Below are 12,364 nucleotides of genomic sequence, written 5' to 3' on the forward strand. Positions count from 1 at the left end.
TAATAGAAGTACATTGCGTAATCAATAAAAACATCATCAAAACTCAATAGAGAGATTGGTATGCAAATGTAGTAGTAGGAATATTATGTACAAGGGTAAAAGCACTCCTTGAAACTCTACGCGTTTCATGGGTCGTAGTATGTCCATTCGACAGGAGTAGATGCATGTGTCTGTAAAAAATATGAGGATACATGTAAAGTGGAGTAATAAAATACAGAGTAGTAGCGAGTGATGGATGGTAACTCAAGAGAGCCCATATGGGGAAAACCATACTTACACCGCAGTTGAAACATCTGTGCTGGAACAGCGCTATCGCATGGCAGTAAATGTGTCCGGTTCGGAAGCCGAAGGAACGGAACCGAAACATTGTCCCACCGGAGAACAGGTGGGGAGTAGATGTGGGACATGAGAAAGTGATGGTCTAACCATATATCTCCAAATCTACAGATAAAAAATAAGTTGTATGTGTCACAATGGAATGCATAGCTGGATAGAGTGAATAATTACCAGCAAAAAGGTATGGATATCAATACAAGAGTAGAAAATAAAAAGGAGTATAGATTGCATAGCTATATGGGGTAAATAATAGCCAGCAAAAAGTATATATGTATAAATAGAGATATCCATACGAAAATGATAAAGAAGTGGATATAAATATGGAGACCATGAGGGTGAAAAGGAGGAGTAAGTAAAACAAAACAGACCCAGAGCAAGGACAAGATGAGTGGAAATATTGCCAGGTGAAAAGGTATGGTGAATGGAAATGCACAAAGGAAAAAAGAAAGTGATGGAAGCAGGGCCATCTTTAACACAGGGCAAAAGGGGCAGCTGAAAATGAAAAAAAGTGCGCTAATAATGATGTTGTGCTGCTACCAAGATCCAATGTGTGGAAATAAATATTTGTGAAAGTTGATTGGTGCGCTACAATGTGATCTGATGTTTATACAAATAATATTAAACATATATACATATAAACAAAACAATAAAATTGTTATCCACCAAGTGAATATGATTGCTAAACAAAAAAATGAAAAATCAGAGTGTTCATACAAGTGCTGAACAAAAACTAAACAGCATATAAATGTCCAAAATAAGTGCTGAACAAACTCAATCTCTTTCCAAACAAAATATTGATGCATAAATTGTGACGAAAATAGGCTGGTGATTAAGTGATTTTGACAAGGTGTGACAGTTTCCCACCACCTTTTGAATGTGCTTCTTACCAGAATAAAAGATAGAAAGGGCATATAAATGATCGTTTTCAAGAAACTTCCAATAACACCTAAAAAAACTCAGGGTGAATCAGTATTCCCTTCACCAAGTGTTCAGGCAGCTCCTTACCAGATATAAAGAAATGAAGAGCTTTTCAAATCATTCCTTTCTTCCTGTACTGAAGTGATGGGAAAATTTCTCCTGGCACTTGCACTCGGTTTACCATCCACAGCAATTCCACATATGAGAGAAAAGCAAGGGAGGCCACAAATAGTGCATTATCCCCAAGTAAAATTTATTGTAAAAGGTGAGATACACTTACAACAATCTTCCAAAGAAAGTGCCTGTGACGATCAGTGTCCGCGGATTGTCTGCAGTACCATACCGGCGGTGTGTAGAGTGGCGGCGCGGCTCCTCCTACTTCTGACGCGGCGTTTCTCCTCAATAGGCTTCCGCGGAGAAGATAGCACGGTAAACACAAGATCCCACCATAACTACCCCCTAAAGTACCTGCCATGAGCTGGCTGATCACTTAGGGGCGGTGATGACTCCATACTGGCCAAAGCGATTCGCTGCAGACAGAAGGAGATACAAATAGGTATTTGTGCATAAGCTGCCAAGGGGGGGGGGGGGGAACCATTCAAACCACTAACCTGTTAGTATAGGAATCCGGAACCTGGGAAAGCCTGCTGCCAACAGAAATGACATTCCCAGTTTGCAGAGGCAATTTTCCTGTTTAAATCTAGCGCCAAAATGACGTCATCGCCAAACGCGGCAACTGCGCATGCGCAAAATGGCCGCTGACCACGGTACTGCGCATGCGCTAACCAAGCCTCACTTTTGGACCCGGCTGCGCATGCGCAGATGACCAGAACACCAGCGAACGTGACACAGGAAGCGCCGAAAACCGGACAGGAAGGACACCCGACCCCTCAGCGCACCAGGGAAAAGCAATACTTTGGAAATAATCATAGAAAATCTACTTGCGGTTTCAGTTCAGACATGGTCAGGCGCAGTACACCGGGCTTCGGGCAACACAGGACCACCCGCAGCAGCTTGGACTTTCGGTCACCAGATGAATCTTCAGTTGCTCCCTCCATACCCGGCTAATAGCAAGGGCTTATCGGAGGCAGAACCATGTTGAACCAAATCCACAATCCATAACATCCAAACGAAGGATAGGAAACACACAGGTATGTGCAACCTGAGGAGGACAAAAAAGGAACATGGATGCTGAAAAGGAGCAAAGATTTATGGGAGTGGGGTCCTATAGGGTAGGAGAGGAGGCGGGGCCTACCCGAACGTATGCTGCCATGGAGTCTGTCAGGAAAGCTCTTTTACTGCTTGCTGAGAATGTAAAAAGTTTAGACCCCATTCACACTGTTAAGATGTGTTATGAACCTTGCTTCAAGGCAGTGCATACATTCTGAATGACATTCCAACACACCTTCTCAATGCATATGTGTTGCAGCTCAATGTGCGTTTCGCTGCTGAGAAATCTGCATGCAATTTTTTTGGTGCGTTAGGCAGGCAGTTTAAATTAAAATAAAACAACACAAAGTAATGCATAAGTACTACTAATTATATGGTAATCTTTATGCTATACTATGGAGATTCTGGTTGCATAGTCCTGTTTATTTTGAGTATTGGACTGTTTTAATATTTTGCAGCAGTCATTATAAATGTACTTATAAATGTACTTATGGTGTTGCTTACATAGCATTCATGATTGTTATTCCTCTTAGCAATGTGGAGTGGTCTGTTTCCTCACTTGACACAATCCTGGAATAACTTCAAATGCCTTGACCCAGGGTACCCAACCTGGATGGACCTGATAAAAGCGAAAGGGCATATCACTCAAAAGTTTGGCAAACAAGACTATACAAGTGGGTCCCATTCACTCAGGTGAGTTATAGAGTTATTTTGGTGATGGTTTACCCACAATTGATTTCTTCGCTTTGATAAGGTGTCAGCTTATTGAATCTCTGTCTGCTTATTAAACCTTTTTGGAGCTCTAACATTCAATAGCGTGCATATAAGTTCTCAAACCTTCCCACTACCTACAGACATTACAGCACTATATCACTCTACCTTTTCTTAAAATATTGGAACTGCCACTATTGCCTTTTTCGAATTTTGCTTTAGACAAAGGGTTCTTACACACATGATTGGTTTGGGTCAGTGATTCATCAAGTAATGGAAGAACAAATAGGCAGACCTCCCCAAAATGTGCTTTTTCAAAAACAATTCATTGGACATAAAAGCCCCAGTTTAAATACTTAACTACTTTAAGACCGGAAGGATTTTCCCCCTGACCAGGCCCTATTTTGCGATTCAGCACTGCGTTACTTTAACGGACAATTGTGTAGTCCTGCAATGCTGTACCCAAATAAAACTGACGTTCTTTTTTTCCACACAAATAGAGCTTTCTTTTGGTGGTATTTGATCACCTGTGCAATTTTTATATTTAGCTCTATAAACAAAAAATAGTAACAAATTTGAAAAAAAAAAAAAAAACAACATTTTTCACATTCAACATGCAATGCTTTTTGACATTCTCAAAAAAAAAAAAATCAAAATCAAAATTTTTTAACATTTTAGGCCAATTTTTTTTTGCTACATATTTTTTACATAGTTACATAGTAGGTGAGCTTGAATTAAGACAACAGTCCATCCAGTTCAACCTGTGTAGGTGTGTGTGGCTGTAATGATCTCACATAGCTCTTAATGTCCTGATCCTTGAGATGTAAGTCTAAAAGTCTTTTGAAAGCCACCATACTACCAGCAGAAACCACCTCTTGTGGTAGAGAATTCCACAATCTTGTAGCTCTAACAGTAAAGAACCCTCCTCGTTGCCTGAGGTTAAAACGCTTCTCCTCTATTCGCATTGTATGTCCTCGAGTCCTCATGCAATTCCTTCGAATGAACAGTTTTTTTTCTGAGCTGAGATCCCCATTAAGATATTTATAAATTGCTATCATGTTCCCCCTCAGACGTCTCTTCTCCAGGGAGAATAAATCGAGCGATTGCAGCCGCTCTTCATAGTTAAGGTTCTCCAACCCCCTAATCAGTTTAGTTGCCCTTCTCTGGACTCTCTCCAGCTCCAACACATCCCTCCTGAGGACTGGCGACCAGAACTGGACGGAATACTCCAGATGCGGTCGGACCAGAGTTTTATAAAGTGGAAGGATTATAGTCTTATCTCTGGAATACATCCCTTTCTTTATGCATGCTAATATTCTGCTGGCTTTGGCAGCTGCCGCTTGACATTGCATGCTGTTGCCTAATCTATCATCAACCAAGATGTTTCTTTCTCCATTTTTGATTCCCCCAAGGCGTCCCCTCCTAACGTGTATTGTGATTTTATGTTTTTAGTCCCCAAGTGCAAAACCTTACACTTCTCCACGTTAAACCTCATTTGCCAAGTTGTTGCCCACTCCGTTATTTTGTCCAGGTCATTCTGTAGGATATCTGCTTCATGCTGTGTGGTTATTGCCCTGGCCAATTTTGTGTCATCTGCAAAAACTGATATTGAACTACTGATCCCGTCCTCAATGCTGTTTATGAATAAATTGAACAAGGTTGGTCCCAGGACTGAGCCTTGGGGGACCCGCTTACTACCTCAGACCAGTCTGAGTATGCGCTGTTTATTACCACCCTTTGGACACGGCCTTTTAGCCAGTTCCGTATCCAAGAGCAAACCCTGCTGTCGATACCGGCAGACCTTATTTTATAAATTAAGCGCTTGTGGGGAACTGTATCAAACACCTTAGCGAAATCTAAGTACACCACATCCACTGGTCTGCCCCTATCTAGCTCACAGCTTACCTCCTCGTAGAATGTTAAGAGATTGGTTTGACAAGAACGCCCATTTGTAAACCCGTGCTGATTACTGCTGATGATGTTGTTGTCTTTAGCATACTCTACGATATAGTCCCTTATCATCCCCTCCAGAAGTTTACATATTATTGATGTCAAACTGACAGGCCTATAATTTCCCGGGATATGCCTCTGGCCCTTTTTTAATATCAGAATCACGTTAGCCTTCCTCCACTCCCCTGGTACATCTCCTGTCCTAATACTGTCAGCAAAGATCAGGAAGAGTGGTCTAGATATAACCTTACTGAGTTCCTTGAGTACTCTTGGATGTACGCCATCCGGACCTGGTGATTTGTTTGTGTTAAGTTTATCCAGCCTTTACCTGATTTCACCCTCTGTTAGCCATAGTGGCAAGTCCTGTGTATTACTACTAACCATACAGTCATGGTCAATGTACCCCTCTGTTTCCTGTGTAAAGACTGACGAGAAAAAAGCATTCAGCACGGTTGCTTTTTCAGTGTCCTCTGTAACCATCCTCCCATCATCGTTGATTATGTGTGCAATATGCTCTGCCCTAGTTTTTTTGCTGTTGATATATTTAAATAATTTTTTTTTTTTTTTTACTATCCTCCGCTATTTGTCTCTCAAAGTTGATTTTAGCCATCTTGATTTCTTGTTTACTTTTCTTATTTGCCTCCTTGTATTGGTCGAAAGCCGATACTGTGCCCTCTGATTTATATTTCTTGAAGGCCAATTTTTTTCCCCTAATAAGTTTTTTGACGCTACGGTTTAGCCAGCCAGGTTTGGCTTTGTCTCTTCTAAATTTATTTCCCATAGGAATGCACTGCAAGATGCATTTGCTTAATATGTTCCTAAAGCATTCCCATTTTTCCTCTTTGGTCAGTGATCCCAGGGTTTTTTGGTAAAAGAAATCGCAATAAGCGTATTTAGATTGGTTTACGAATAAGTTATCGCATCTACTAACTACGGGAAAGATGTATGTCATTTTTATTGTACTACTAATGGCGGCAATCTGCGATTTTATGCGGGACTGCGACATTGCAGCGGACAGGTCGGACCCCTAACTGACATTTTTTACACTTTTGGGGGTACCAGTGACATTACTACAGTAATCAGTGCTAACAATATGCACTGTTACTGTAATAATGACACTGGCAGGGAAGGGGTTAACAGTATAGTTGAGCAAGGGGTTAAATGTGACCCTAGGGGAATGATTTTAACTGTGGGGGGGCATAGCTTCTGGCCATAGAGACATGTGATCCTATATAGAAGGATCACATGAGCTCTGTGATCATTTCAGGGAGAAGGACAGTCGGGTGTGTTTACAACAGCCGACCATCCTTCTCTCTCAGCGGGGAACGATCGCAGGTGTCAGGTGGCAATCGGAGCCACCTGACACACTCATCGGCTTCCCCGCTGACGGGAGCGCGCCGGGGGACATACTCGCTTGCCCCCTAGCTGCCACCAGGCGACCAACGTACCGATACGTGGTTTTGCCTGTAGGAGCCACTCTGCTGCTCTATATATAAAGTAAGCAGTCGGCAAGTGGTTAAAGTATTATAAATTTGACTTTTTTTTTTTAAATGGTTTGGAGCAACGGCATAATTTGGTTACTTAAAATAACAAAAACAAACAAAAAAAAAAAACAACAGGTATCATGCTAGCCAAATACATCCAGAACAGTACTCTTTTCCAAAATAACAAAGATAGCTGAGGGAAATACAGTTAAGGGCTAACTATGCCTTGCTTTGATTTCCATTGTAGTTAGCTATTAAATGTATTACCCTAAGCCAGCCCTCAAAAATTCCACTCGCCTACTAGCATTTTGCGAGTGGAATTTTGAGGATGGCGAGCTGTGCATGCCGCCGCCACCGCCGCCGCCACCGCCGCCGCCATTAACAGCAGCCGGCGATTACTTTTACTTTCTTTTTTAGAAAAGGATGGGCTCTAGGAGCAGAGCACTGCGTCCTGAGCCCACCCATTGTGTGACAATAGCGAATGAGTATTCGCTATTGTCACAGGGATCCTCCTCCTGATCCTCCTACTGGCCAATCAGGAGGCAGGTGTTTCCCGATTGGCCAAAAGGCGAACGATTGTAACTGGCCGAGGAGGAGGAGGAGGACTCGGGAGACACGGAGGAAGCACAGGATTGATGAGAAGCCGCCTGCTGCAGGTAAGTGCACGCTGTGATCGCTCTGCAATTAAGGAGACATGCTGTGGGCGCTCTGCAATTAAGGAGACATGCTGTGGGCGCTCTGCAATTATGGAGACATGCTGTGATGATCGCTCTGCAATTAAGGGGACATGCTGTGGGCACTGTGCAATGAAAGGGGACATGCTGTGGGCGCTCTGCAATGAAAGGGGTCATGCTGTGGGCACTCTGCAATTTAAGGGGACATGCTGTGGGCGCTCTGCAATTTAAGGGGACATGCTGTGGGCGCTCTGCAATTTAAGGGGACATGCTGTGGGCGCTCTGCAATTTAAGGGGTCATGCTGTGAGCGCTCTGCAATTTAAGGGGTCATGCTGTGAGCGCTCTGCAATTTAAGGGGTCATGCTGTGAGCGCTCTGCAATTTAAGGGGACATGCTGCGATCGCTCTGCAATGAAAGGGGACATGCTGTGATCGCTCTGCAATTTAAGGGGACATGCTGTGGGCGCTCTGCAATTTAAGGGGACATGCTGTGGGCGCTCTGCAATTTAAGGGGACATGCTGCGATCACTCTGCAATGAAAGGGGACATGCTGCGATCGCTCTGCAATGAAAGGGGACATGCTGTGATCGCTCTGCAATTTAAGGGGACATGCTGCGATCGCTCTGCAATTTAAGGGGACATGCTGTGATCGCTCTGCAATTTAAGGGGACATGCTGTGATTGCTCTGCAATTTAAGGGGACATGCTGTGGGCGCTCTGCAATTTAAGGGGACATGCTGTGATCGCTCTGCAATTTAGGGGACATGCTGCGAGCGCTCTGCAATTTAAGGGGACATGCTGTGGGCGCTCTGCAATTTAAGGGGACATGCTGTGGGCGCTCTGCAATGTAAGGGGACATGCTGTGGGCGCTCTGCAATGTAAGGGGACATGCTGTGGGCGCTCTGCAATTTAAGGGGACATGCTGTGGGCGCTCTGCAATGTAGAGGGCGTGTTTAGGGGCGGAGCAGGGTGGGGTTTGGGTGGGGCAACAAGTGGCGAGTAACTCTTAAGGCCTGGCTAGTAGCTCATGGCTTGAAATTTTGAGCCCTGCCCTAAGCTATATTTTGTTATTTTAACAAAAAGGCATATTCTAAAAAAAAAAATATTTCCTGTAGGAAATGCTTTCAACATGTCCTCTTTAAAATGAACTTGTGACCAGACTAATGAACATTAAAGTATTTTCACATTCTGAACAAGCAGTAAAAGCTCTTTAAACCAAACCCTCATTTACCTCTGTAGCTAAAGGCTTTAAAGTTCACAGCTGATGCATTAAAGTTAACGTACAAAAAAACCCTTGTAAGTGTTTATTGTACAAAGAATTCAGGTTTGTTTGCCTTGGACACTTGTATATACAGTGCCTGGAAAAGTATTCATACCCCTTGAAATTTTTTACATTTTATCATGTTACAACCAAAAGCGAAAAAATATTTTATTGGGATTTAATGTCATAGACCAACACAAAGTGGCACATAATTGTGAAGTAGAAGGAAAATGATAAACGGTTTTTATTTTTTTTTACAAATAAATATCTGAAAAGTGGGGTGTGCATTTGTATTCAGCCCCCCTTACTCTGATACCCCTAACTAAAATCTAGTGGAACCAATTACCTTCAGAAGTCACTTAATTAGTAAATAGAGTCCACCTGTGACTGATTTAATCTCAGTATAAATACAGCTGTGCTGTTCAGAGGTTTGTTAGAGAACCTTAGAGGGCAAAACGCATCATGAAGGCCAAGGAATACACCAGACAGGTCAGGGATAAAGTTGTGAAGAAGTTAAAAGCAGGGTTAGGTTTTAAAAAAATATCCCAAGCTTTGAACATTTCACGGAGCCCATGGTAACTCTGGAGGAGCTGCAGAAATCCACAGCTGAGGTGGGAGAATCTGTCCACAGGACCAATCTGGCCTTTATGGAAGAGGGGCAAGAAGAAAGCAATTGTTGAAAGAAAGCCATAAGAAGTCTTAATTGCAGTTTGCAAGAAGTCATGTGGGGGGGCACAGCAAACATGTGCAAGAAGGTACTCTGGTCAGATGAGACCAAAATTTAAATTTTTGACCTAAGAGCAAAACGTTATGTGTGGCAGAAAACTAACATAGCACATCACCCTGAACACACCATCCCCACTGTAAAAACATGGTGGTGGTCACCCTAAACATAAAGCTACAATGGAATGGTTTCGGTCAAAGCATAATTATGTGTTAGAATGGCCCAGTCATGATCCAGACCTAAATCCAATTGAGACCCTGTGGCAAGCCTTAAAAATTGCTGTTCACAGACGCTCTCCATCCAATCTGACAGAGCTTGAGCTATTTTGCAAAGAAACATTGGGCAACAATTTCACTCTCTAGATGTGCAAAACTGGTAGCGAACTACAAATGCATGCCACACTTTTCAGACATTTGTTAGTAAAAATGTTGAAAACCATTTATCATTTTCCTTCCACTTCACAATTATGTGCCACTTTGTGTTGGTCTATCACATAAATTCCCAATAAAATACATTTACATTTTTGGTTGTAAAATGACAAAATATGGAAAATTTCATGGGGTATGAATACTTTTTTTTAGGGCACTGTATGGCTTAATCATGGAAAAAAAATATTAATTCTCTATTGGCTGTGAGTGCTGGAGCATTTTCCTTAATCTACTGTCTTGCTGTACAAAGAGAATGATTCATATTTGCTGTACCTAATAATAAAACACATTTCAATTGTGCAGGCAAGCAATTACTGTGTATTACAGATAAACAGAGACATTTTTAAAGCAATGTACTCTAAATGATCATTTAAAAGAAAAAACAGTACAACCAAGACCAATGAGTATACATTTGTATTTATTTACAAGTGGAATTCAGAAAACCAAAAAAACAAATAGACAAGTGCTATTGGCATTAACTTTCAGCCCTCTGCTATACCTTTGTAATCCCACAATCGATTGCCAGTCTATATCAGATAAAGGTGTGTGAATATGGAGCATATAAGCAGTTCCTAGCAGTGTTCTTCTTTAACAATCCCTATGTCTTACTAGGACAGTAGGCACTTATCAATTAGTGAGAAACAAATGAGCATGCATAGTGCACACTACCCACAGCACTTGCAACACTATATAAATATTGATCAATATCAATTAATAAAACATTGCATAAAGGTGCTAGTGCAAAAGAAGACCAAAAAAAGTCCTTAACGCATGTATATAAAGTGCATAAACATTTAAGATGCTCGGTGAAGTCAGTGCTAGATATAAATAAAGTGCATAAACATATAAAGTGCTCCGTGAAGTTCAGAAGATAAGGAACAAAAAGCCGTCTGCCAGATTCCTTCCCAGTGGGTGAAGAGTGAATAAATGGAAGAAACACCCCAGGGTGTCAATAAGGTAGGTAGATTTCCAACTCACCAGATGTAGTTGATCGTAGTTGCTGTATAGCAATAAGATCAAAGTAGGCTTATGTGGTCGTCATGACCAGGGAGACGTATTCCCAAAGAAAAAGCGATTCTTCTACTTCCTTGTATGATGAATCCTAATGATGGGGTTTACCATGTAAAAGAAGTAGTTGAACCGCACTCATTTACCTGAGTGCGGTTCAACTACTTCTCTTGCATCAATCCGGATGACGGGTCTTACCAGCACCAGGTTGGACTAACACACCTGAGCGGCTTTCCTTTCCCAGTTTACCATGTAAAAACAAGAAAGGAGATCGGACTCCTCATAGTGAATTCTGTTACCTTTATTGCCCAATCTTTAGTCTGTAAAATCACAGTGTTACAGGTACAGATATGTGTGTATAAACACCGTTACCCTGTATGGTTCCCCACCGATGCTACGGAGACCAGTGGCTGAATTTTTGAATCTCTGAAGACATCAATGACGAAACGCATATGTTTGGAACGCACCCATGTCCCTAGACATAGTTGGAACGCACGCCGGAACTCGCTGCGTTACACCCCCAGCTTCTTGTTTCCATAGCATCAGCGGGGAACCATACAGGGTAACAATGTTCCTTATCTTCTGAACTCCACAGGCACTTTATATGTTTATGCACTTTATTTATATCTAATACGGACTTCACAGAGCATCTTATATGTTTATGCACTTTATATATGTAGCACCCTACAGGTAGGTGCTAGGTAAATATATAGTGGGCCTTGCCTGCCTAACAGCAAGGCCATGATTTCTGTTAGCTAGGGTGTCATGGGTTCCAGATGTGTTTACTGAAGGGGAAGTCTCTCCATTGGCTTCTATGGGAGGCTTCTCATAGGATAGTGGAGGAAGCCCAATCAGGGGACACATTCAAGCTTGTAGCTACCCCAGGAGGCAGATTATGCCGCAAAGTATTCTGGGAATGGATATAACGTTTGGGGAAAGGGAGTGACACGGTGTCTTTGGCGCTGGAGCAGAGTCCCAGGAGGGAGAGAACTGCTGTCTCTCCTCCTGTCTGAGGAAGCGGATGTCTCGGGGTGTCGCCTGGGAGTCCAGAGAGTGCTGAGTTGAGCTGAGGGCATCCGGTGTGCCGAGAACCTGCGGAGAGCGAGAGGGGTCCAGTCCCAGGAAAGCCTACACAGAACGTGAGTACTGAGGATTGCCCCTGGGGGTCTGCCTAGAGTCAGAGGGGACCACTCCGGAAGAGGTTCTAGGATCCAGTGTCAGCTAGCTTAGGAAAGGGGGTACCTAGGTTGAGGACCCTGAAGTTACTGAGGGGGGGGTACCAAGTCAGTGAACCCCGAAGAGTTCAAGGTTAAAGGGATCACCTGCAGTTTGGGCCCTGAATTGTACAGAGTGTCAGTTGAGAGTTGCAGCCATACAGGAATCTACATCAAACTACCTCAAGCCAGTGCAAGGCTGGGGGGAGGAAGTAGTCAGTGACTTTGCAGTACCACAGTGTCCGTAGTTGTACAATTCACAGTCCTGGATCTTCTGGACTTAAAGTCGAGGATTCAGCACTTCTATCAAGTAACAGTGTTTTCTGAGAGTCAGTGAACGTTGGCTAGTGTCGGCTGGCATCAAAGCAGCGCTAACAGACATTTTCCTGGTTAAAGTCCCAATGGAATTTAGTTGAGCCTAAGGAGTATCCCACTCATTACCTTCTCCCATCCCCTTATCTACAATAAAACCACAAAACAAAGATGC

The 12,364-nt window shown here is 42.8% G+C and overlaps 1 protein-coding gene across 1 annotated transcript in view; it reads left to right on the forward strand.

Moving 5' to 3' along the window:
* The window catches only part of ARSK (arylsulfatase family member K), a 96,106-nt gene that overhangs the window by 18,960 nt on the left and 64,782 nt on the right, over positions 1-12,364 (forward strand). The window contains exon 3 of the mRNA XM_082243461.1: positions 2,958-3,117. Within this exon, the coding sequence (XP_082099587.1) occupies positions 2,958-3,117 (160 nt within the window). The remainder of the gene's footprint in view (positions 1-2,957; positions 3,118-12,364) is intronic.

This window comes from Pelophylax lessonae (assembly GCF_965119305.1).
Source record: "Pelophylax lessonae genome assembly, chromosome: 1".
NCBI lineage: Eukaryota > Metazoa > Chordata > Amphibia > Anura > Ranidae > Pelophylax > Pelophylax lessonae.